Source organism: Brassica napus, chromosome A3, assembly GCF_020379485.1.
Source record: "Brassica napus cultivar Da-Ae chromosome A3, Da-Ae, whole genome shotgun sequence".
Classification (NCBI taxonomy): Eukaryota; Viridiplantae; Streptophyta; class Magnoliopsida; order Brassicales; family Brassicaceae; genus Brassica; species Brassica napus.
The window spans coordinates 17,765,309-17,786,831 of NC_063436.1; the positions used below are offsets into that span (position 1 = coordinate 17,765,309).

Consider the following 21,523-nt stretch of genomic DNA (forward strand, 5'->3'; position numbering starts at 1 on the left):
CCAGAAATTTATTATTGTATTTCATAATTCGGTCTGAGATGGTGCAGTTTACATGAATTTCATACCATAAATAGAATTAGTGGTTATAGAATTATCTATGAAATATTTTATAAATATAATATCATAATAAATCAATGTTAAAAACATGTAACCACTAATATTTTGATATCATTCATCATATTAATCACACACACATATCTTTGGCATTATTGTGTAATCCGAAAATGTGATTGTCTTAGTCAACTCTTTTTCAGTAATTTTAATATGTTTCATGATTCATTTAATAAAAGTTATTTGGCTTAATTACTAACCATAACGATAAATTTAGATTAACTAAGTCAAAAAAATTTTTTTTGATAAATCTTATCGGTCGGCCCCAGAAGAAACACACTTAGTGCTACATAGTAGACTAACTCAAAAGTGTATCACACTGACCCAAGTTTGGAATATCTTCCGACTGATGCCAGGGAGTAAACCGATCATCTGTTACAGCCCACCATGTAAACCATTTGGGCCGAAGCCCAAGTCCAAACTGACCAAATAGTGATAATTTAAATCCTAGAGAGAATCGAAGCCATAACTAATGTGGATATACACCAAACCCCAAGAAATTGCCACTATACTACCACCACTTAGTTATTTGGTTAAGACATAATCTATTGTTGCTTCAACATCTGTTTCTCTTGACAAATGATTGGTTTGTGTTTGCTTAATCTATGATCAATCTGTACTGTCGTTTAGGAAACTACCCTGTACCATATTTCAACTAAACTTAATGGAATAATCAAATATCAATTAATATGTCCACAAGTTTTTTCACGGGGTAGCACCGGCAAATGTAAAGAATTTTAAACAAAACACAAAAGAAACATCTGCATAAAATTTTAGTTTATGGTGCAAACAAGCCGACTTATTCGGGGAAAGAAAGCGGAAGTTAATTTTAGTGTTTGTATAAAATTTAATGACTATGTAATTATGTTACTGTACTTCTAAAATAAAAATCAGAAAACTATTAGTAGTAGTAGTAAATCACGTTATTAAATATACACAAAGAAATGCTGAGATTTGATTTCAAAGTTTCCTACCAAAGCAAATACGACTCAAAATAAATAAACAACAGATTTCTATTTTAATATGACAAGTTATATATATGTATAATATATCTATAGATGCGTGAGTGTATAAAACCCCAAGTGCGTATTTGAATCTCTCTCTATCCCTTCTGTGTTTTTTTTTTAATAAACTATCCCTTCTGTGTTGAGATGGGTTTAAAGGATAACGCCATTTCTTATGGCTCTGCATTAGTGTTATCGCTTCTTCTTCTTCTTCTTTTTCCTCTTCTTCACGAAACAGAGGGATGTGATATGTTCACGGGATGGTGGGTGAAGGACGCTTCCTATCCACTCTACGATCCCTCCACGTGTCCTTTTATACGTCGCGAGTTCGCTTGCAAGAAAAATGGACGGCCGGATCTCGATTACCCTACCTTCCGATGGCAACCTCAGGACTGCAAATTAGCAAGGTATCATCAGTTACTAAGAGTAATTAGTAACTTTTATCTTTTAGTTTCTTTATTTATTTTGTTTGTTGTTTCAAAATATATTGAATCAAGGTATCATTATGAAATATTATAACATCGCACAGCCAAACAAGTTTCTTATTCTTGCTTTTTTTAATTCTAAATTTATCTTTTAAATTTTTTTTGCCAACAGGTTTATCTTTCAATTTATTCACCAGTTTTTATTTGTTGAAAGTATATTACATAAATCAATGAAGGAAAATATATAAAAGAGTATATACATTTTGTCGGTTCAAAATTGATATACAAAAAGTGGGCAGAAATCTTGATTTGATTATATACTTTATAAGAAAACTGGAAAACATTTACAGATTGTATAATACCTTTTTGCAAAGCGATTTTGAGTGAACAGCCAATAGCAAAAGAGAAAGCTATTTTTATATTTGTTTTGCCATAATTGAATGTGTGTTTGGGAATCTCTAAAATGCTCTTTTGTCACAATATGACAACTGGTGGGTTTGTCGTGAGTAACACGCGCCACCAGTGAGATTACGACACCCACTAAACCCTCAAGCTCATTACAAGACATAGATTCATTCCCCCCACCTCATGTGGGGACACTAATACTCTTGACGATTTTGCCCTTCTGCTCCTTTTTAACGTTGATTTTCTTCTTCTTTTGATTCTCATTGTTTTGTTGTGTAGGTTCAATGGAGTGGAGTTTTTGGAGAAAAACAAAGGGAAGAAGATAATGTTTGTTGGTGATTCTCTTAGCCTAAATCAGTGGCAGTCTTTGACATGTATGCTTCACTCTTCCGTTCCCAATTCTCCCTATAACCTAACCACACAAGGCACTATCTCAACCTTCACATTCCAGGTAATAATAACCAATTCTGCTCTTGTTTTGGTTTAAGTAAAATGTCTTTAGGATTACTAAACCAGAAATGGTTCATGTTGTCAGGAGTATGGAGTAGAATTGAAGCTGGATAGGAATGTGTATTTGGTAGATATAGTGAGGGAGAAGATTGGGAGAGTGTTGAAGCTTGATTCTATCAATGACGGACATAATTGGTCAGAAATGGATACACTGATTTTCAATACTTGGCATTGGTGGAGCCGTAGAGGTCCTTCACAACCGTACGTTGCTTGTTCTTTGATCAACTAACTCTTCAGTTTTGTTTATTCTTAGCTTAATTAATCACTACAACTTTATGCTCAAAAATCAAATTTGTTTGACAGATGGGATTATATTCAATTAGGGACTAACGTTACAAAGGACATGGACCGTGTGGCAGCATTTGAAATCGCACTAGGGACTTGGGGAAAATGGGTCGATACGGTTGTAAATACTCAGAAAACTAAAGTCTTTTTTCAAGGAATCTCACCATCTCATTACAAGTAAGTTGTTATACACATTGCTAATAGATAATCAATAGAAAACTATTGATGTTATAACGTTGATATGTTTGTTTAAACAGAGGAGCTCTATGGGGTGAACCAACGGCAAAGAGTTGCGCAGGACAGACAGAACCACTTTTGGGGACAACTTACCCAGGAGGATTGCCAACAGAAGTTGGAGTTTTGAAGAGAGCACTTGGAAAAATATCGAAACCAGTGACTTTGTTAGACATTACAATGCTTTCATTGCTTCGAAAAGATGGCCACCCTTCTAGTTATGGTCTAGGCGGCCACACCGCCAATGATTGCAGCCACTGGTGTCTCTCTGGGGTGCCTGATACTTGGAATGAGATTCTTTACAATTATATGGTTTATTAATTACACTAAACATAGAATATTTTTTTAGCATATTTGTTATTGTGTTGGATTCTACACTTGAATCTGAATAAAAAGAGGTATTTTTCCTATGAGCTACAAGAAAAAGCAAATACAAGAAAATAATCTATTTCAACCTCAACAATTCTCGTCGTATCTTTTAATGCTTCAGTTTTGATTACATATTTGTTTCAACATGAACTAAAATCTATTTCAAATAAATTACACTATCAAATTTAAGCAAAAATGGATATTGTACAAAATGATTTTTAGAGTTATTTGAAATAAATTTTAGTTTTGGCTAAAATCTATGAGATATCAAAATTGAGATATGAAAAAAAAAAAACACAATAACAATTGTTATGTTAGGTTGGAATATACCATTTCTCTAGAAAATATGCATAGAAGTGTGAACTCAATAATCCAGTATATTACAGCAGTTAAGCTCATAACAACAAGAAACAAATCAATTATCTTTCATTACAGTAGATAATTCTTTATCCTTTTTTTGCTCTGAAACTACAAAAACATAAGGAATCTCTCCCCCAACAAGGCAAGGCTCAAAGGGTAACTTCTCATGAGGATGTGACTTGAGTTTTCTAGAAGCGGAATGGAGTTTCAGGTCCATACTTACTGTTCCTCATGTTGAAATGATCAAACTTTGAACTATTACTGTACTCTACTGGCTTCACCGTATCTGATGCTGTTGTTGTCTTTGGTTCTGTCTCGGTTGTTTTATCTCTATGGCGACGCCTTGATCGCTCTTTATGGACCTTTGGTGGTTGCACAACCTCCCCCGAGGCGTAAAACTGAGCATACTCCTGCCGTTTTGATGATGACGACCGATGGTGCTTGGATGATGGATCCTTTGTTGCACTACTTGATCTTGTCTTCGACGGCTTATGCTCAGGGTAAGTATCACTCTGTTTAGGTAAGTGGGCGTGTCGGGACTCAGAGATTGGTGCTGGAGCAGTATGTCTTTGGACTAAAGGTGGTTCTTGCTCGTCTTCAGGCATTTTGAGTCTATCTTTAAGTGGCCTTAGATTGGCGCTGGTTTTGAAACGGGCTGGGACTAGGTTGCTGGTGAAAAACTCGAGAGCGAGTTTGCAGAGATCGATAAGGAGTTGTCCAAACGATGGCCAACCAGGTTCTTCCTTGGCTGTTGTTGTTGTTGTCTCAAGGACAGGTCGAGAGAGCTTCTCTTTTCCTGATTGCTCCTCTTCAAAGCTGATTTCTGACTGTAAATATAAAAACATAACCCTTTATGGCTAGTGAGAAGTGAATAAAAAGGCGTGTAAGAGAAGAAACTGAAACTTAACCGTCTTAGAGACAAAAGAATGTCCGAAACCTTGCTGGAGCAAACAAGTAGCGTAACCAATGACAACGGCACCAATAACCAAGAGGATATCTGGTAAATGATCTTTTAAGTTAACACACTCAGATCCAAGTCTAAACAAAGTGATATACTCTGTATGTAGTTTCTTACCAGTAGAAGAGATTGAGCTAGAGTGATACTCGCAGTCCTCTTCAGCAAGAGAGATCTGGCGAAGAGCAGCGTTACCTCTGTCGATAACCAGCAAGGAGCAAGTAGGACGGACATAAACAAGATCGAAATCGTTTGAGAATTTAGCATCCTCGCTTGGTCCATCTCTAAACCCAGCTACATTCGATTTCCCACCAGCTATTGTAGTAACACCTGTTAAATAAAACATTAGACTCTGTTTAATTTTCAAATTCAAACAACCACCAAACTCTTTGCAGACATACCAGAATCACCAATCTTTCGGATGGCTAGATTCAAAGTGTCAGCGACATAAACATTGCCTTTATCATCCATAGTGACTCCTCTAGGATGATTAAAACGAGCCTCATTTGGTTTACCATCAGCATGTCCTGTTTTACCTTGAAAAGATCCAGCCACCAATCTTCCCCTGCTGTCTGCCCACACAGGTTTACAAACAAAAGTCACAACACTCTTTAAGTCAAAATATTTCATATGAAACATACAGAACATGAATAGAGACAAGTAGTATACATGGCTATCAAGTAGAAAATGCATAGGAACTAAAATGAAGAGATAAAAGGCAAATGTTACAGTGAGACAAGGGAGGAGTGATTTTGATGATGTTGCTGTTAACTTCATCGACAGCATAAAGCTCTCCGTCGTCAGAGACACGAATCTTGTAAGGAAGGGAACCGATCTCGTTTCCTTCCACAACGGTTTCGACCAAGTAACCATTCTCAAACTGAACTACATTAGCAGTTTCTGTATTGAGAAACAATTATACATCAGAACCAACTTTGCTCACCAACAAACAAATCAAGCTAACAAGATTAAAAAAATAATAATAATCACCTGATTGGGAGGATGTTTTAGAGGATGAACCTGTAGTCCACTTGAGAACCGAGGACATGTGCTTTATCAACGAACCTACAAATATTGAATTGGAAACTATCGAATTGGCTACTAATCGAATTAAACTGAATAGGATAGTGAGTGAGTGAGTGAGTGAGTGAGTGAGAAGATCAATCAAAATTAGGTGAAGTAAGATGGTGATTTACCAGCAGGGGGAGCAGCTTGAGCTTGAAATGGGAAGCTGTGAAGAAGAGTAAATAAGACGATCGACAGAGTATACAAAGTCTTAAAAGACCAATAAAAGCTTAGAATCTGAGATTCGCCCATCTCTTTCGTGTTACGATTATGTTCGATTCGAACCCTAAGGAGGCGATTCACATACTCCGACACGAACTGATAGAATGAAGAGAAACCCAATTTGCAGATGAGTACAGTGTTTGTTTTTCATTTTTCTTTTTCAAATTGTTTTCCATTTTTTAATTTTTTTTTTCGTTGAGTAAATTACATTATTGGTCAGGTCTTTAAATGCTTCATGACTGTTTCCATTACTAGGCCTTTTGTAGGACCCATTACTGAGCCCATTAACGTTCCCACCTTGGATGCTCTCCCCTTGGATGGTGCTACATGCTTACCCACTATTATAGTATAAGTCTTGAAGAAAAGACAAAAACTAAGTAGAAACACAAGAAAAAAGCTGAACAGATTCAGAAGCACTTCCACGATTTGTAAAATCACATCATTCAATACGTTTTTTAGAACTCTGTTTTCTTCTACGTGAATAACGTAAACCAACAGTAATTTCATATATAGTGTAAATATAATTTGTTATAATGAAAAAAAAAAAATTGTTATAATGTGAGGCACGTAAATTTTAACCATCCTCATTTTTTACAAAAAAAAAAAGAATAGAACTTGTTGAGGAATAATTGCTTTTGTAATTATTCTTAAAGTGTTAAAAAAAACATCTTATAGCATCTCCAAAAGAAACTTTATTACTTCAAATATAGAATTTTTTGCTCTCCAAAAAGAAACTTCAAAACTTCAAGAAGCGAAACTTTAAGAAGTGAAACTTCATATTTGGAGTTTCACTGATCAAAACTCTAAATTTAAAATTTCATCTTTTTATTTGCATATTGGTCCTTATAATTAATTATATATCATATTTATGATTCATTTATGATTCATAAATATTTTTTCATTCATATTTTTAATCTTTAAAACTTTTGTATATCTTAAATATTTTTAATTTATTTTTTTTATAAATTTAAATTTTACACATAATTTTTTTTAAATAAAATAAGATTTATAATATTTTAAAAGTAGAATTTGACAACAAATATTAAAAAAAAAACTTAACAGTTTAAAAAAAAAAAGATACATGAATACATAATTATTACACAAATTTAAATATTACAACAACACTAATAGTTTAGTAAATTTGCTTTGGAACTTCTAAAATATTGTCCAGACAAATTTTGTGTAACCGAAAATAGAGCATTAAAAAATAATTTTATGTAATAATGTGGTATTGTGCTTGTAATTTAATATTTAATTATGTATTTCTATTTATAATTTTATGTTTTAGTGTAATATTTTATTAATTAATATTACTATAATGTTTTTATATTTGTGTTAGTTATTTATAAAAGTTTTATGAATTTATATTAATTATGATAATTATAAAGACCATAGTATAAATTACAAGAAATTTTGAAGTTATATTTGAAGTCTTGATTTAAGAGAATAACACCTTGAAACTTCGAATATAGAGTTTTTGCAATAGAGAGCTTTTCTTTTTTTCTTTTTTTTTTATCAAAAGAGAGTTTTTCTTAAGATGCTCTTAGAAGTATATAATAAAAGAAAATAAAATCGTTGTAATAGAAACCCCGACAAAACTAATGAATAAATTGTTTCAGATGTGAGATTTTTTTTTTTACGCTGATTTATTAAGATATTACAATTACGATATGAGAAAGATTACATAGACGATTCGACAACCGACAATACTACCTGTCTTATGAAGACCTACGCCTAACTGCATCACCTGAGCCGTCCTATGAAGATCCACGCTTGGCCAGATTGTAAAATTGTTACCACAACTTCCCACTGGATTGTTCACATACATCCACAAGCGTGTGATTTTGCGTTCTGTCTGAGTACGTTGAAACATTTTAGATCATGTTATAAATCTATCTATATACTATCGAAAACACCCTTTCCATTTCGACGTTTCCGCACCATAAAGCGGCAATGTCGGTGTAAATATCTCATACTCATTAGGGTATGACAGGAAAATTCAGTCTTTTGAACTTCCCTAGGCTCTGTCATTTACTCTTTACCAATACTCCTGCTTCACCTTTCTCTCTATAAACTTCCAATGCATCATTACTTACACTTTTCTACCTATCTTTCTCGAGATCCGGTTTTGTCTTAAAACCGTCACTGAACCGTAATTTTTTTTCTTGTTACCGATATTGTCGTTAGTAGAGAATAGTCCGGGGAGGAGAGCATTTCTTCGATCAGGTTTGTTATTCAGCATCTGATAAATTTTGTTTTGTTTCTTTCTGAATGATTTCGTCTCCGTTATTTTTGACAAACTCCCATCATTGAATATCCATACAAAGCAATAATGGTTGTACAATTCACATTAGCGTGCACATTAGAAGTGCTTCTTTATCTTATCATGTTCTTTGTCTCTCCAATCTTCCTTACGGTAGGTAGTGATTTGATGTTTCATATGATTGATTTGATCTTTCATCGTTTAAGCAGTGGCTGGTCTGTCAGTTATATCCATTTCATTTCTTCAGATACACTCTACATGAAGTGAGGAACAAGAAAAGTAAAACATACAACACACAGTGAGTAACCCTGTCTTCATCACTCTTGAACAAAAAAAAACTCTTGTTAGTTCTTTGGATACGCGGATCATTTGTGATTAGTTTGTGACTGTACTAAATGTTAGGTAGCTATATCAGGATTATAGACCGTCCTACTTTTTCAAAATGAGTGGAATCAAATGACCATTCAAGAGAATCATATCATATTACATACAGCCATATGTGTGTGTTTGTGTGGGGGCATTTTATTAATTCTTGGATACTAGTTAACTGATTTGTAAATTGTAATATAGCAATTATGATCTCTGAATAGGGAATACTCTAACCCTTTTTTTCATAATTGATAACTTATGACCAACTTTGAGTAGTAATCTACATGTATTTAAACTCCTCAGTTCTTTTTATATTCTCTTTTGCACCTTTTCAACCAAAAGTGAATAGAAAATGAGAACGAGGAGTGTTGAATAATTTGCAAATGTCGTGTGTTCTTCTTGCAGATAACCGATTTAGGTACATCCAATTTTATTATATGTTATTTATCTCACTTTTGTTTGATTCTATAGCAGCAGCACATTTTGACTATATAACCCCACCACATATATAGCAAGCATAAGATTTCAGAATATTAATGAGGAAAAAAGTAGATCGGTTCATGAAAAGAAAATGGTACTACACACGCAACTTGTTTATTCTTCTTCCTTGGACATTTCTAACTTGTTTATTCCTTTACCAAAACACATTTTCTTTTAATATATGAACCACATTGTCCCCACAACATTGCATCCACATCATATTCTAGGCATATATATACCTCTCTCTATATCTGTACATATATAAAATGTCTATGCATACCTCTCTCCCTTGTGACCAAAAAAGTGTAGTGTCAGCCATTAGCCCATTAGTGTAACCATCTTCTTCTCTTGCACCTTGACTTTTTTGGTAACTGAAGAAGTCTTACAAAGTGAAGGTTCATTAATAGTCCTAGATCCAAGTTTGCTTTTACTTTTCCTTTTTCCATTACAAGTCCCATTCATCACCTCATTACTTATCATTGTCGTTTTAACTCAGCATTGATGATCTACCTTCCAGATGGAGACTGTGAAACCATTGGATGTTGCTTCAAGAAAAGGAAAACTCAGACGGGCATTTGTGAAAGCTATCAACATCAAGAAGCTAACCGGTGTTGTTCCGGAAGTTGAGAGAGAGAAGAAGAGACAAGAAAACGTGAACTTAGTGAAGAATGCTCCAAATCTTTCAGAGTCCTTTGACAAGCTGGAGGAAGAGCATGAGAAAACACTTTCCATGGAAGCTCTTCTTGCAAAGCTGTTTGCTACTGTTTCTTCCATAAAATCAAGTTACGCGCAGCTGCAGTACGCCCAGTCTCCGTATGATCCAGCTGGGATTCAAAAAGCAGACAGGTTGGTCGTGTCAGAGCTGAAGACATTGTCTGAGCTGAAACAGAGTTTCTTGAAGAACGAGTTTGATACTAACCCTGATATAACTCTAGTTCTTGCCGAGATTCAAGAGATGAGAAGCCTCTCGAAGACTTATGAGATCATGGGGAAGAAGATGGAGTGTCAGCTGAAGCTTAAAGACTCTGAGATCATTTTTCTTAAAGAGAAGTTTCAAGAATCCAAGAATCAGAACAAGTTGATGGAGAAGAGACTGAACAAAAGTAATTCACTGGATCAAAATCATTTCGTTATTTATCTAAACCACACCGTCAAATCAATCCGAGGATTCGTTAAAACGATGGTTGAGCAAATGAAGTTCTCTGCTTGGGACGTCCACGTGGCGGCTGAAACGATACAGCCTGAAGTATTCTATTACAAGCAAGAACACGCGTGTTTCGCTTTCGAGCATTTCGTTTGTAAGATCATGTTCCAAGGGTTTCATCTACCTTGCTTCACAAGCGAACCATCATCATCATCATCTCGGAAGACGAGTAAAGAGACGTTCTTTGAGAGGTTCACGGAGCTTAGACCGATGAAAGCGAGAGAGTGTTTAGCGTCACGTCCCAAATCAAGATTCTCGAGGTTTTGCAGAGGTAAGTATTTGCGGCTCGTGCATCCGAAGATGGAGCATGCTTTCTTCGGACATTTGCATGTGAGAAACCAAGTCTCTGTCGGGGAGTTTCCCGAGACGAGTTTTTGTACCGCGTTTCTTGAAATGGCGAAACGGGTTTGGCTCTTGCATTGTATTGCGTTCTCCTTTGACGTTGAAGCTTCGATCTTTCAAGTATCTAAGGGTTGCAGATTCTCCGAAATGTACATGAAGAGCGTGGCGGAAGAAAGCTTGTCGGAATCTGAGCCGAGAGTTGCGTTTACTGTGGTTCCTGGTTTTAGAGTTGGGAACACTTTGGTACAGTGCGAGGTTTACCTCTCGGTTTCGAGTCAACGCCGTACGTAGGTGGAAAGATCAGGGAGATGTCGGAACAGAGGGTATTATGGTAATTTACGTGGTGGGGTTATTTTGCTGACCGTCGGATTAAGAAGAGATACAGTATGTGACCGTTGAGATTATGCGTGCGTTTTTTTTCTTCCTCTCTTTGTCAATATTTAGGACAGAGAGAGAGAAGCATCTCTGAGCTGGTTTCCTTCAATGAATCAAATTATTAGCCATCGTCATTCGTCACTATCTTCTATCCTAAAGTATGTTGTAAATAGTAATTCGTCATAATTTATAGAGTTGATTACATAAAAGGTCACATTTTGTCTTTGTCTTACAGTTGGAAACACTTCCCACTTGTGGGACACTTTCTGGTGGGGCCAAAGGGTTAGTTTGTCAAAATTACCCTTGTCAAAAACGGTGGTGTTTTGTGTGAGAGAACATTATAGTTTGTTTTTTTTGTCATTGTTTCCGATTGAATAACTTTTGTTGCATTTACTTTTTTTTAGGAAAAAAGGACTAGTTCCCACCGTTGGATTAGAAAGGTTAATATTAAATCGAATGGATGAGATTGAATCTTGAAGAATAAGTCAACTTGACAAAGAAATTATTTAATTGATGTGTTCGGTGTGGTGGAGGGGGGAGGGATGCAAAATTGCCCTTGTGGATGGCTGAGTTGTGGTCGCTTGAGTTGTGGTCGGTTGAATTGTGTTCGGGTGATGTGTGTATGGGCGATGTGTGGACGGGTGATCTGTGGACGGGTGGTCTGTGGACATGTTATATTTGGACGGGCGATGTGTGGACGGGTGAAGAAACATCATTGAAGTTTTGGTCATTCACTGTTTGAACCGGTTCACAATAGCGTTCCTCACTCACCATCACCACCAGTAAAAGCATGCATGGACATATGGGTAGAGATTATTTTGTGGCAGTGTACATAAAAAGTGAATTAATTTTGTTGATTAGCGATATCTAGATAATAGAATTGCATATAAATTCAAATTAGAGATATAAATCCGAGTTTTTGTTTTAATAATATATTGGTTTTCGTGGACATAATCTTGGAAGCAAAAATGTTGTGGAGATCATCCAATTAACAACAAAATGTGGACATGGACAAGTGAAAACTTGTAAAGAAAACTTGTATTGGACGTGGACAACAATAAAGATTTTTTTTTTTTAAACTATTTACAATCTTTTATTATTTGTTTCTAATATCTAAAAACATAGATAATATATAAAACATATATATATATATATTATTTTTTGATATTTTATAAAATTTTATTTTATTAGATATTTTTATGGACGTAAATAGTGTGGATAGGAATTTTGTTAATAATTTTGTTAATAGGAGAATTGTTGTTAGGGGTTAAAGGTATAATTAAAAAGTATGGGACGAAATCAAAAGAATCTATAAGTAAATTAAAGAATGTTGGGGTCAAATTGCGTATATACAAAACCTAAAGGACCAGATATGTAAAATAGAGGGAATTGACCATTGTTGCTTCACGAGGTTTCTCTCTGCAACGGAACCGACGACGAAGGCTCTGACCTGCCGCGACGGCGGATTCAGAGCATGACGACCACCACGAGCTACTGTTACGACGATAGGAGGTCAGAGTCTCGTTATATTCGAGGAAAACATATAGATCTTGTCTTGACAACCATTTTGTGTCTTTTAATTTCTGGAATCCAACCACTGAATCAAAAGAACACAAAATTAACTTTCAGAAAATCGAAATAGGGGAATAGAATTGAATCGGAAAAAGGCAATAACTAGTGACTTCGAGGATATGGCCTTGAATACCCGACATCTTTTCTGGTAAATTGTACTGAACAAATCCCTTTGTAGTTTCATTGGAGGAAAAGGAAAGGATAAAGAGGGAAGACATTTCAAAATTATATGAACTCTTTGATTGTGAAATTAGCTGAACGATGTTGTTTGTCTTATGTGCTCACCCACATTTTAGGGGAGAGAGAGATTCATAAGACTGAAATGATAATCAAGATTATCTCTCTCTTGTTTTTTTTCGGTGAACAAAGAGTATCAAACTTGTATAGTAAAGGGTAGTAGAGACTTTACACAACTGAAAAGTGTGTCTCATGTTGTAAGTGTCTTAAAGTGTAATTGAAATCATGGAATGTGTCTCTAAGAGTAAAAAAATCTAATTTATATACCTTTTTTTGTATATTTTTGAGATATCTTCTAAAAAGGGACTGAAGCACGGACATTTATTTGGTCTGACCCACCGACCAAATATATCAGATAATAGTTACTGTCTGATGGGTAGTGTCAGGTGAATTTATCTATCAAAATGTAATTGGCGTTTACAGCTAAAAACGGCCCAATATATTTACATTTAAGTCCTTATATTCCATTAACATTTGCAATTCCACCCTAATTACCTTTTATCCTCGAAACCTCCCCTTATGGTTTTAGCCTCCTTCGTCTCTCGCCACTCTCACTCTCTCCCTCCTTTGATCATCCATCACTCCAATCTCTTTCTCCGTCAACGAGGACGAAACCATCTCTCCCACCGTTACATTTGGACAACAGCTCCGAACAATATTCCACCGGAGAAAATGCCGATCGTAGCCGAGTACGCGAAGTCGAACCGATCTTCCTGCAAGGCATGCTCGAAGTCAATCGCCTCGAAAACCCTTAGATTAGGATTGATTAGCAAGGGACCTGGCGGGTTCGACATGACCAGATGGCATCATTTGAATTGTTTCCCTACCGAATCGGAGTCGATTGCTTCCGTCGACGATATCAAAGGCTTATCCGCTTTGGAGGTTAGAGTCTCTCTCATCATCTTAGCTTTGGGCTCCCCTATTAGAGTTGATTGAGATTGTATATTCGGTTTAGTATAAACCGTACACGTGGTTGTTTAAACCGGTTATAAAAAAACAGAATAACAAACTCTGTAACGATCAATTATAGATATTTTTTCGTTCAACGTTCATCTTCTTCCTCTCTAACAAATGTGTACATGTGCTTATGATCGCAGAAAGATGATCAAGATGCGTTGGCTAAATTGGTGGAACAGTGTGGTGACCCTGCTAAAGAAGTAAGTTCACTCTCGTTTGCTCATTTGGATTTGGAATGTGAATTAACTTACTTTTCATAATTGATTGTATCTGCTTGAAATAAAGCAGGTCGATGAGAAGGTGGAAGAGATTGAACATCTCGCAACAGATGATTTAAGTGGGGAGAAGATTAAGGAGACGAAAGGTTCTTCAAAAGTTATTGCTGAGTACGCGAAATCAAGCAGGTCATCGTGCAAGAAGTGCTCTCAGACTATTGCTGCAAAGGAACTGAGATTGGGGCTGGTGACCAGAGACTCTAGGGAATTCGATATGACAAAGTGGCATCACCGGGGCTGTTTCCCCGTTGAATCAGATCCGATTGATTCTGTAGAGGACATTGGTGGATTTTCATCACTGCAGGTTAGTTCTGGATGTTTGCTTATGTTCTCAGGGTTGCTAAGATCATAAAATTGAACAGATGATGCTATCTTGAATATAGATGTGGTATTAAGTTTAAGTATTGTCACACTGACTCTCAAATATACCAGTGGTATGGCACCATTGTCAGTGTCAACATATAACTAGCCTTATTCGTGCTGACACATTGTTATATATTTGATTTATTTGGTACAATAAAACAGAGTGGTGATCAGGATGCATTAAAGGAGTTGGTCCAACAATGCGAGAACAAGACCTTGGTAGATTTACTAGCAACACCTTTTTCCATAAAATTGTAGGCCTCGCCAAACTAACTTCTTACTTCAATTCCTGACAATCGGGAACTGAAAACTAGCTGACGGAGGAGACAAACAAGAGAAAACATTCTCAGGTTATTAGATAGTAGTAACCACGTCTTTTGATAATTTTGTAAAAGTTGAATTTTCATTGTCTTGTAATATTTTGTTTCTTATGAAAGGTTGGGGAAATGGTGGAAAAAGATGAAGTGCATACCAACACGAGCCAACCTACTACTAGAAAACCTAAGGTATGTAAGCAATGAGATGTATATGTACACATGCTAGTGGTTGGCAGTCTCTTCCATATGTTGAGATTCTCCCAACTGATTTTAAATACTGTGTTATGCAGATGAACACCAGTGAGTCAACTTCTCAGGTCGTAGCTGAAGTAGAAATCTCTCTTTCTGCATCTGATGTGAAGGAAAAGTACAGGGTAGGCACTCTTGGGAGTTTGCAGCTTTGGCATATGTATTCGTTTTCCAATCATTATGTCTCTGGCTACTAATATCCTTCTTTTTCAGGATGCCAGTCTATTGCCGAAGTGGAAAGCGTTTGAGACTGTAATATTCCTTGAGCGGGTTAGAAATCATCTTCAAATATGATTTTGCTTTCTGAGTATATGGTATAATGCATTATGTCCTAAGGAAAAATTCATTTGCTAAATCTTAACAGGATGATGGTCTTAATGATTCAGAGAAGATAGCTGCATTTGATTTTGATGGATGCCTAACAAAAACATCCGTGAAAATGTAAGAAGCGAATTGGTCTCTGAGAATTTTCATGTTCTTCTCTGTTTCCAACCTCTTCCAGTGGCCATTTATGATTGTTGGACCTGTAGTTTGTTACTTCAGTGATTACTTTTCCAGAAAGGCACCCATGTTTTTTTACAAAATAGGTGTTATTCATTAATGAATCATATTGTTTTCATTTTCCTTTTTCTCAGTGTAGGTGCAGATGCATGGTCTCTTATGTATCCTTCTATACCTGAGAAACTACAAAGTCTTCATAGTCAAGGCTACAAGCTGGTAACTTATTTTCCTTTTGTACTACATCTAAGCCCATGCAACTCAATAGTCTCAGTTTATTTGTATATAAATGCTAATGTTCATCAGGTTATTTTCACGAATGAGTCCAACATTGATCGGTGGAAGAACAAAAGACAAGCTGCTGTGGACTCGAAAATTGGACGCCTCAACAGTTTTATCAAGCGCGTGGAGGTCCCTGTTCAGGTGAAGTTCGGTTTTAGTTTCTCATAATTAACAACGTTATTTTATCTACTCAAGAACACTGCTTCAACAAATTCTGAATATTGCTTTGAGTAATTAGAAGAAACTATGATGCAAACAAGTTGGTTCATGGTTTGTTCTGTCTTGCAAGTTCTTATTAGCTAACATTTGGACTTTTCAATGGTTTTGTTCTGGATGCAGGTGTTTATAGCCTGTGGAGTCGCAAGTTCTGGTGGTAAAGATGACCTTTACCGCAAACCCAAGGCTGGAATGTGGCAACTCATGAAGAAACACTTTAACTCTGGAATTGAAATTGATATGGATAAGTTAGTCTTCTCTATCCGTTTGCATTCTTTCTTTTACTTTAGTTTGGTGTGTATACTAACTTCTGTGCCATCAGATCGTTCTACGTTGGGGATGCAGCCGGAAGAAAAGGCGATCACAGCGACGCAGATATAAAATTTGCACAGGTATTTGTTACTAAACATCGGGCATCTCCCTCAAAATAATTTAGGCGACTTTCCTGATAGACAGCTACTTTTTTTGACTGCAGGCAAATGGATTGAAGTTTTACACCCCAGAGGAGTACTTTATCTCTTGAAGTCACTATGGAAGAGCTAAACTATATTAGTGTTTGCAACTTGTTTAGTCTGACACGAATGCTTTTTTCTGATCAAACTATCACTCTATCAGTATGTGTTTAATTCAACACTCTTGGGATTTGATATGACAAAAAATGGCATTACTTGGGATTGTTTTCCCGTTGAATCAGATCCAATCATCAGCATTACAGAATCAGGAAACTAGCTCATCTGAGGTTGGATAACCTCTTCTTTCACAGACCTTTTGTGCATAGCCAAATTGCTAATTGATTATCAGGGCCAATTGATCGTTGTGTAGTCAGTAATTTTTTTTTAAATCTTTTGATATTTGTATATGATCATATGATTGCAACTAGGTACTGTCTATTGCTTTGCTTCAAAGATCCAAACATTCTTGGTTATGTGCTACGTTTTGTGATTGGTTTCCAAGAAGGTAGCGTGCAACCAATCTAACCGTAGTAATTAATAGAGTTATGTCAATACACTAAATAAATTACTATGTTTAAAAAGAAATACAAGACAATTTGGAGTGAAACGAGCGTTGAAAAGGTGTTAACCATAGATTACCAAAAAATAGGAAAAATAAAAATTTACCTGAGATTTAATAGCTGATAGATGTATTTAATATCAAGTTTGAAGAAATTTATACTAAAATAATAAAATAATTGTTTAGTAAATATTAATTAAAATACTTTAAAATTGTTAGTTAAATTTTAATTATATTTTTAGAAATAGTAATTTGAATCCACAATGAACATTATTATATTATTAAAAAAAAATAGTATTGAATGCACTCTGTTTCCTAGATGCAATCTGGAGTATTGCACATTAGTTAAGTCAGTGATTAGTTCTTGAAGTACCCAAGAAAACATCTTAATTAAATTCTTTAAGTAAGATGCACTTTATTACATTATCATTTGCGTCTTTGACATATCAATTGGATTACCAGACAGAGAGACCAAACAAGATCAGTTCGTACAATCATGTCTTCTTCCTCTCATCCTCCACTCCTCCTCTTCTTCTTCACCGTCTTCTTTCTCTCCGCCGTCGCCGATCACCACGACAAAACAAGATCACGTCTCAAACCACCCCACTTCTCTCCCCTCTTCTCCTCCTCCCGAAACGCCACGTCACCAACTCGCTACTTCGAAGTCAAAAAGCCACCCGTCCCCTCTTCTCCTCAAACTCAACAACAACCCTGCTCCCACCAATTCCTCCACCACGACTTCGCCTACACCTACACCAAACCCCCGGTCCTCGCCAACTACACTCTCCCCTCCCACTGCCCTTCCCAGCAATTCTCCAGAATCACCCTCGAGCTCAGATCCACCTGCCGAGGCCGACAGTTCGACCGCATCTTCGGCCTCTGGCTCGACGGCGCAGAGCTTCTCCGCAGCTGCACCGCCGAGCCTACGCGAAACGGCATCGTCTGGTCCGTCGAGAAAGACGTCACTAAATACCACTCCCTCCTCGTCAAGAACCGGACTCAGACCCTCGCTCTCTACCTCGGCAACATCGTCGACACAACCTACACCGGCGTTTACCACGTCGACGTCTTCTTCCATTACTATCCACCATCATCTGGTGATTATGATTACAACTCTCCTCCTCGAGCTGATATGATCGTGCCTATTTCGAGAAGCCTCCCTTTAAACGACGGCCTATGGTTCGAGATCTCGAGTTCGGGTGATTCCAAGCGGAAAGAGTTCAAGATCCCTAGGAATGTGTATAGAGCTGTCCTCGAAGTTTATGTTTCTTTCCACGAGAACGATGAGTTTTGGTATGGGAACCTTCCTAACGACTTTATTACAGCTAACAATCTTAGTACAGCTGGTGGTAACGGTCCTTTTAGAGAAGTTGTGGTGACACTAGACGGGGAAGTTGCGGGTGCGGTTTGGCCTTTCCCCGTTGTTTTCACAGGTGGGATCAATCCTTTGCTGTGGAGACCCGTGACGGCTATTGGCTCGTTTGATTTGCCTAGTTATGATATCGAGATGACGCCGTTTTTGGGGAGTTTGTTGGATGGGGAAGGTCATGAGTTTGGGTTTAGTGTGACTAACGCGTTGAATGTTTGGTTTGTTGACGCGAATTTGCATCTTTGGTTGGATGGTGAGAAGGAGGTTGTTGAAGGGGAGGTGTTGGAGGTTAGTAGAAGCTCTCTGGAGATTGGTTCTGTGTTAGATTTCAAGGGGTTGAATGGAGAGTTTGAGACGGAGGCTAAGAGGTTGGTATGTTCGAAAGGTTTGGTCAAGTCTTCTCATGGGGAGATTGTGACCACTTCTCGTCAAGAGTTCAGGTATGTAAACAAGATGGTTTTGGGTAAAGATGGGAGCTTGCAGATTATAGATCAGTTGATCGAAGGCGAAGACCGTGTTCAGTCCAAGAGAGGGTCAAGGCGAATCTACGCGGCGAAATCTGTTAAGAGTTTTCCTTTTTACCTCTACTCTGACTCCTTGGAGCAAGAGGACAATACGTCTTTAGAGGTTGCGAATGTGACGATGGGGTTCAATGAGGAGAGAACGGAGAGTGATAAAGTGATGATGAGAACGTTTAAGAGTAAGGTGGAGAATAAGCAAGAAGGGCAAGGGGTTATGGTGGTGAAGAATAACTTAGTGGTGAATGGATATGGGGGGACACAGCAAGTTTATAAATATGTTGGAAGTGATCAATGTTACTTCAGGAACATTAGTAGCTTCAACTACGACATTTTGTATGACAAGGTTGAAGCTGTTTGCGAGGAGAATACACTGAAGATGCCCGAGCATCTAGCCAGACTAGAGACGTTGACCTCGCTCTTGCTGTGAATGACAGTGGGAGAAAGAAACATCGTAGAATAAGTACAAAAGAAGTTTTTTGTATGTTTGTTTCTGTTGTTTTCAGACGATGTCTCGGTCAGGTTTGCTATGTTGTAAACTGTCTTCTTCCCTCGTCATGTTCTGACTTCTATGCAAATAGGACCAGTCCGGTTAATCTGACTTCTATGCAAATATACCCAACCTAGGACATGGTGTCTTGGTAGGGACACCAGAGGAAGCTGTGGCTCATTTCTTTGAAACCGCCAGGAGCTTGGATTACCAAACACTTTTCCCTAATCATGTTGCGGCAGAGATGTCTGAATTGGTTGTCTGAGGAATGGTGTGAACAGACAGTTGATGATCTTTTTTCGTTTTGGTCTCTACAAACGTAGAACGTAACGTCGTAACAGTCGAAACAGTCACTTAATAAGCCTTCCTTAATTCTTATCCCGCTGTGGGATAAATTAGGCTTGTTACGTCTTTGGCCCATATATATCTAGTAGCCGTGTGGTTTTGTAAAATGGTTTTGTAAAATTTGAGTTTATGTTTTAAACTTTTGGGAAAATTTGTAAAATTAATATAATAAAGTAATTGAGATAAAAAAAATTAATATTGCAGTTTACCATGGTGAAACAAAACTGATAGTAAAACAAAAGAAAGATAACTAATGTATATAGTTTAGTAATTTCTGTTAACTTTATATATGTGTTGTTATATGAAAGCTTTTCAGATCTATATTTTAACTATATACATTACTATTATACTAGGTGGTAACCTGCGCCAGGATGAATGAACTAAAAAGTCATATTGTTTAATTTAATAGTATAATACATACAAAGTGATAATCGCCTTATTACTCCATTTTCGAATTGATCTTTCAAAACCAGAAAACATTTTATTCTTATTTTTAATATAAGGAAACAAAGGTTGCGGCTTGATTGAAAAATCAATCAATCTCAAATCAATAATCAATTCTGATTTTGAAACTTTTCATATTTCGTCGCAATTTTTGTGTCATGTTAAATTATATTAAAGATAAATACATGCTATTTCTAAAAAATAAAATTAATAAATACATGCTAATTATTTGTGAACCCGCAATTTTTACCCAATATCAAATTTTAGATAATCGGAAATATTCATTAAGAATAAGCAAATACTTAATATAAATTTATTATGAGTTTAAGATAAAACAAAACATAGGCAATATAATTATTATTTAATTCATAAAAAATATGATTAAAATATGAAATGTAACAAAAGTAATAGAATTATAAAATATAAAAGAAACAACAAAGATAAGTTATAGTCACATAACCAAAAATGATTATATGTTAAACATATAAGATGTTAGTAATTTGGTTCGGCATGATTATATGAACCATACTCCCTCTGTTCTTTAATATTACATATTCTAGAAAAAAAATTTGTTTCAAAAAAAATTATTTTTTACATTTTCAAGATATGTTTTATTAACTAAGTGCAAATTTAATGTGTTTTATTAAAATGTGTAAAAAAACTAGAATATGTAACATTAAGAAACAGAAGGAGTATTAGTCAAAAAACCATAATCGTCAAAAAACCAAGACTTAACCAAACGTGTATCTCGCGAATGGTTTAAGTGAGTAATCGGATATAATACTTATGTAGAGATATAAAGCATAATATATGAAAGCAATGTTAGTCTAGTGTATAATGGCAAACTATGTAAATAATCTAGTGAGATGAGGACAATAGGGTGAGAGTGATTGTAGTGTTGCCACATAGGAAACAACATTCTTATTAATAACACATGAGAGGAAAGTTACATTCAATTAATGCTCCTCAAATAATAAGAAAGAGATTGTCTATACTTTGGATCTATGTATCAAAGTCTATATTATCTAAATTTGATATTACTTTTGTACTAAATAATCTTTGTGTAAACATCTAATTTGCATTTATTTTTTAAATATCATCTTAATTTAAAATTTGCATAATGCATATTGTTGAGAGAAAGAAACAAAAAGAGAGAAGTGAAATTTAACAAACTGGAATAATAAAATAAATGACATGATCACGATCAAGAATCATATCAAATCGTAACATATAAAGTTAATTTATTTGATAGTGTACACACACTACCGTGGCCTCACCAATTTGCTTTCGTGAATCACACCCCATATCTTTCTATTTTATCATATGCATAATAGGAGAAATACAAATCGACTTGTCCTACGGTCCTATTCGAATGGTTCTGATAAATAATGTTAATTATCAT

At 36.0% G+C, this 21,523-nt stretch overlaps 5 protein-coding genes and 1 long non-coding RNA gene across 10 annotated transcripts; 4 read left to right on the top strand and 2 right to left on the bottom strand.

Annotated features, from left to right (window-relative positions):
• Nucleotides 1-1,181: 1,181 nt before the first annotated feature.
• On the top strand, nucleotides 1,182-3,384 carry LOC106439381 (protein trichome birefringence-like 41). Its single transcript, XM_013880819.3, has 5 exons — nucleotides 1,182-1,522; nucleotides 2,225-2,396; nucleotides 2,481-2,656; nucleotides 2,759-2,917; nucleotides 2,998-3,384. The coding sequence occupies exons 1-5, from the start codon at nucleotides 1,263-1,265 to the stop codon at nucleotides 3,293-3,295; spliced, it is 1,065 nt and encodes a 354-aa protein (XP_013736273.1). The 5' UTR covers nucleotides 1,182-1,262; the 3' UTR covers nucleotides 3,296-3,384.
• Nucleotides 3,385-3,675: 291 nt separating this feature from the next.
• Nucleotides 3,676-6,129, bottom strand: BNAA03G33600D. Of its 2 annotated transcripts, none has more exons than XM_022716424.2 (7): nucleotides 5,855-6,129; nucleotides 5,649-5,723; nucleotides 5,388-5,558; nucleotides 5,060-5,230; nucleotides 4,779-4,988; nucleotides 4,612-4,712; nucleotides 3,676-4,530 (listed from the first exon to the last, which is right to left on the bottom strand). In XM_022716424.2, the coding sequence occupies exons 1-7, from the start codon at nucleotides 5,973-5,975 to the stop codon at nucleotides 3,892-3,894; spliced, it is 1,488 nt and encodes a 495-aa protein (XP_022572145.1). In that variant the 5' UTR covers nucleotides 5,976-6,129; the 3' UTR covers nucleotides 3,676-3,891. The 2 variants fall into 2 exon arrangements, with proteins under 2 accessions (XP_022572145.1, XP_013736274.1); XM_013880820.3 differs by having other exon boundaries at nucleotides 4,612-4,700; nucleotides 5,855-6,126.
• Nucleotides 6,130-7,873: 1,744 nt separating this feature from the next.
• Nucleotides 7,874-11,330, top strand: LOC106439385 (protein GRAVITROPIC IN THE LIGHT 1). Of its 3 annotated transcripts, XM_022716426.2 has the most exons (3): nucleotides 7,874-8,171; nucleotides 8,418-8,506; nucleotides 9,575-11,330. In XM_022716426.2, exon 3 carries the CDS (start codon nucleotides 9,575-9,577, stop codon nucleotides 10,892-10,894), a length of 1,320 nt encoding a protein of 439 aa, XP_022572147.1. In that variant the 5' UTR covers nucleotides 7,874-8,171; nucleotides 8,418-8,506; the 3' UTR covers nucleotides 10,895-11,330. The 3 variants fall into 3 exon arrangements, with proteins under 3 accessions (XP_022572147.1, XP_013736277.1, XP_013736278.1); XM_013880823.3 differs by lacking the exons at nucleotides 7,874-8,171; nucleotides 8,418-8,506 and adding an exon at nucleotides 9,328-9,452; XM_013880824.3 differs by lacking the exons at nucleotides 7,874-8,171; nucleotides 8,418-8,506 and adding an exon at nucleotides 9,336-9,476.
• Nucleotides 11,331-12,277: 947 nt separating this feature from the next.
• Nucleotides 12,278-13,047, bottom strand: LOC106439386. The gene is made up of 2 exons (XR_001287520.3): nucleotides 12,654-13,047; nucleotides 12,278-12,575 (listed from the first exon to the last, which is right to left on the bottom strand). It is a non-coding gene; the product is annotated as an uncharacterized LOC106439386 (long non-coding RNA).
• Nucleotides 13,048-13,251: 204 nt separating this feature from the next.
• On the top strand, nucleotides 13,252-16,634 carry LOC106439383 (polynucleotide 3'-phosphatase ZDP). 2 transcript variants are annotated; one of them, XM_013880822.3, is made up of 14 exons: nucleotides 13,252-13,669; nucleotides 13,885-13,944; nucleotides 14,033-14,323; nucleotides 14,545-14,601; nucleotides 14,697-14,732; nucleotides 14,820-14,888; nucleotides 14,990-15,073; nucleotides 15,162-15,218; nucleotides 15,313-15,389; nucleotides 15,584-15,665; nucleotides 15,753-15,869; nucleotides 16,068-16,192; nucleotides 16,267-16,336; nucleotides 16,420-16,634. In XM_013880822.3, the coding sequence occupies exons 1-14, from the start codon at nucleotides 13,307-13,309 to the stop codon at nucleotides 16,465-16,467; spliced, it is 1,536 nt and encodes a 511-aa protein (XP_013736276.1). In that variant the 5' UTR covers nucleotides 13,252-13,306; the 3' UTR covers nucleotides 16,468-16,634. The 2 variants fall into 2 exon arrangements, with proteins under 2 accessions (XP_013736276.1, XP_013736275.1); XM_013880821.3 differs by having other exon boundaries at nucleotides 13,259-13,669; nucleotides 14,030-14,323.
• A 681-nt stretch (nucleotides 16,635-17,315) lies between these two features.
• LOC106439387 (peptide-N4-(N-acetyl-beta-glucosaminyl)asparagine amidase A) lies at nucleotides 17,316-19,438 on the top strand. The gene has a single exon (XM_013880827.3). It carries the CDS (start codon nucleotides 17,452-17,454, stop codon nucleotides 19,270-19,272), a length of 1,821 nt encoding a protein of 606 aa, XP_013736281.1. The 5' UTR covers nucleotides 17,316-17,451; the 3' UTR covers nucleotides 19,273-19,438.
• Nucleotides 19,439-21,523: the final 2,085 nt, after the last annotated feature.